At 38.3% G+C, this 2,130-nt stretch overlaps 1 protein-coding gene across 1 annotated transcript in view; it reads left to right on the plus strand.

The window, feature by feature from the left end:
- Positions 1-2,130, plus strand: part of LOC119594431 (E3 ubiquitin-protein ligase RNF123-like) — a gene marked incomplete at its 3' end in the record, with an annotated part of 13,922 nt that overhangs the window by 8,385 nt on the left and 3,407 nt on the right. The window contains 5 exon segments of the mRNA XM_037943491.1: positions 108-192; positions 352-635; positions 787-954; positions 1,131-1,248; positions 1,834-1,996. Of these exon segments, the coding sequence (XP_037799419.1) occupies positions 108-192; positions 352-635; positions 787-954; positions 1,131-1,248; positions 1,834-1,996 (818 nt within the window).

Here is a 2,130-nt window from a genome sequence, read left to right on the forward strand (position 1 = left end):
CATTTGAACAAGTATGACCTTCATATATTCCAAATTTATTTAATGAAATGGCATGCTATTTAAGAATTAATAACAGTTAGTTAATGATGAATCTCTTACTTTTGCAGGTTATAAATAAGATTGATGAAGCAACTGCTGGTGCTAGTGCTGTGGTGGATGTTGACATGTGCCACAATGAACCATCAACATCAGGTATGTAGCTTACAGTTTCTTAAAAGATTTTAAATTCTGTGTATGAGAGATACTTCTATGTATTTGTCTAAGATTAAGTGCCTTGCTTTATGTATTTTGAAGTGAGGTAATTACTTTCATGGTGAAGTGATTTGTTAAAGTCCACCTTGAATAATCCAGGAGCCATGCTTGGAAATCCCATGATGTCTGGAGACAGTGCTGTCGAAGGGCACATTCAGCACGTGAACGTTACCACAGGGGACATAGAGGACAAGCCAGGACAGCAAGGCAACGCGAAAATGATACGGGATTCCCTGCTCCACCTTCTAGACGGAATTATCCTCTTGTACCACATTGGGGCCCACAAGCAACTAGGGAAGGTGGCTGCCCAAAGGGACTCTATGAACGAGAATGTGATGCATGTGTTGGAAATTGACAAGAAGATGCAGTACTGTAGAGAAAAGGTACTTATCATAGATTGAAAGTTGTGTAGTCTCAGTTCTGTGTATTCTTCTCTATATTCTCGCTGATATTGTGAAATCAATGTCCTAAAACATGTTTTTTTTTATATTTCATCAAATACTGTGACTAAAAATTGGATCCCCCTTGAATCAGGGTCTAAACCCAAGCCTACTAGAAGAACTCCAAGGGTCGAGGATGGTTTTCATCACAAAATTAGAGGAGCAAGCGAGACAGCAGGCGTGGGTGTTGGCTGCGATCCACAACGAAGAGAAACACAATCACCTCATTTTTGTGATGAAGGTCATTCTTTCCACGCTTCAGGTATGGTGAATTTAATTGCTTCCTCTCCAGGGAAGTATCACATCTACCATATTGTGTCCATATTCAGTATAACTACACGATTTCATGGAGTCTGCTTAAGAGAGAGGAAAAAGGTCTCTTTACTCTAGATGTTGTGAGTGATAATTCTTTTTATTATTTGGTATTTTTTCCTTCAGGAATCTTCAAGAGAAGGAGAGTTGTTTGGCTTTGTGCCAGACTTTTATGTCGAGAGTTTGACGGAAATGTGCACTGCGCTACGACTCTATTTTAGCGCTCCCCCAGAGAGCATACCTGGTAAGCATAGGTGAAAAGCATATAATTTCAGCAGAAAATCATCCCACTCCCCCTAGCATAGGTAGAAACTCTAGACAGAGATTTATTTCTGTATCATGAAAAATTATATTGAAAGGCAATGTGTTTAAGCTGCTTGCTAGAAGTAGTTTTCTTGAAATATCTGTGCTCCGAAGCTTTGTACTTTTTTTTAGCTGGCAAGTTGTTATGGTCAGTGGTTTTAGAGCAACAGATGATAGCAAGACTTTGAGGACTATTACAAATTTCATCCCCATCCCCCTTACCATATATTTTGTGACCTTCATATATGTGTTGTTAGAACCATAAGAAAACAGAATATGGTGAATATGATGCTAGTTTACTGGTTTCCTGGAAGGTCATTTTCATTCCCTCCTTATGTCATCCTTTATATGTCCCATTTTAATGTCTTATGTATACTGTACATGCAGATTAATGTGTAGTAGATATTTCATAGAAGCAGATATTCAGAAAATACATGAAGTCACTACTGGAAGAGAAAATGCATGATTCTTTTTCACATTGGAGTTCAAACGACCCGTTATTTTCTATCTATTTTGCTCTCCTCAGGATCTCAAGCTCTTCTGACAAGTGTAGGAGAGTTCCTTGCTCTGCACTTCTGTGACTCACACATTGTGTACGCAGATAGTAAAGACTCGCTCATTCAAGCTCTGGCAGGCTTTGTATGTCACCAGACAACCCTCACAGCCTTAGAGATGATGCCTCTGGAAAGGTTTGTTTTTTAATTGCTGAGATTAGCTTTTTCTCTCTTCTTTTTTCTTCTTTGTCTTCTTTTTCTCTAAGTACATTGTACTCATTCTTTCTTCCTTTATATATATTATTTATTTTTTCTACTCCTTTGTTCTT

This window comes from Penaeus monodon, chromosome 33 (assembly GCF_015228065.2).
Source record: "Penaeus monodon isolate SGIC_2016 chromosome 33, NSTDA_Pmon_1, whole genome shotgun sequence".
NCBI classification, from domain to species: Eukaryota; Metazoa; Arthropoda; class Malacostraca; order Decapoda; family Penaeidae; genus Penaeus; species Penaeus monodon.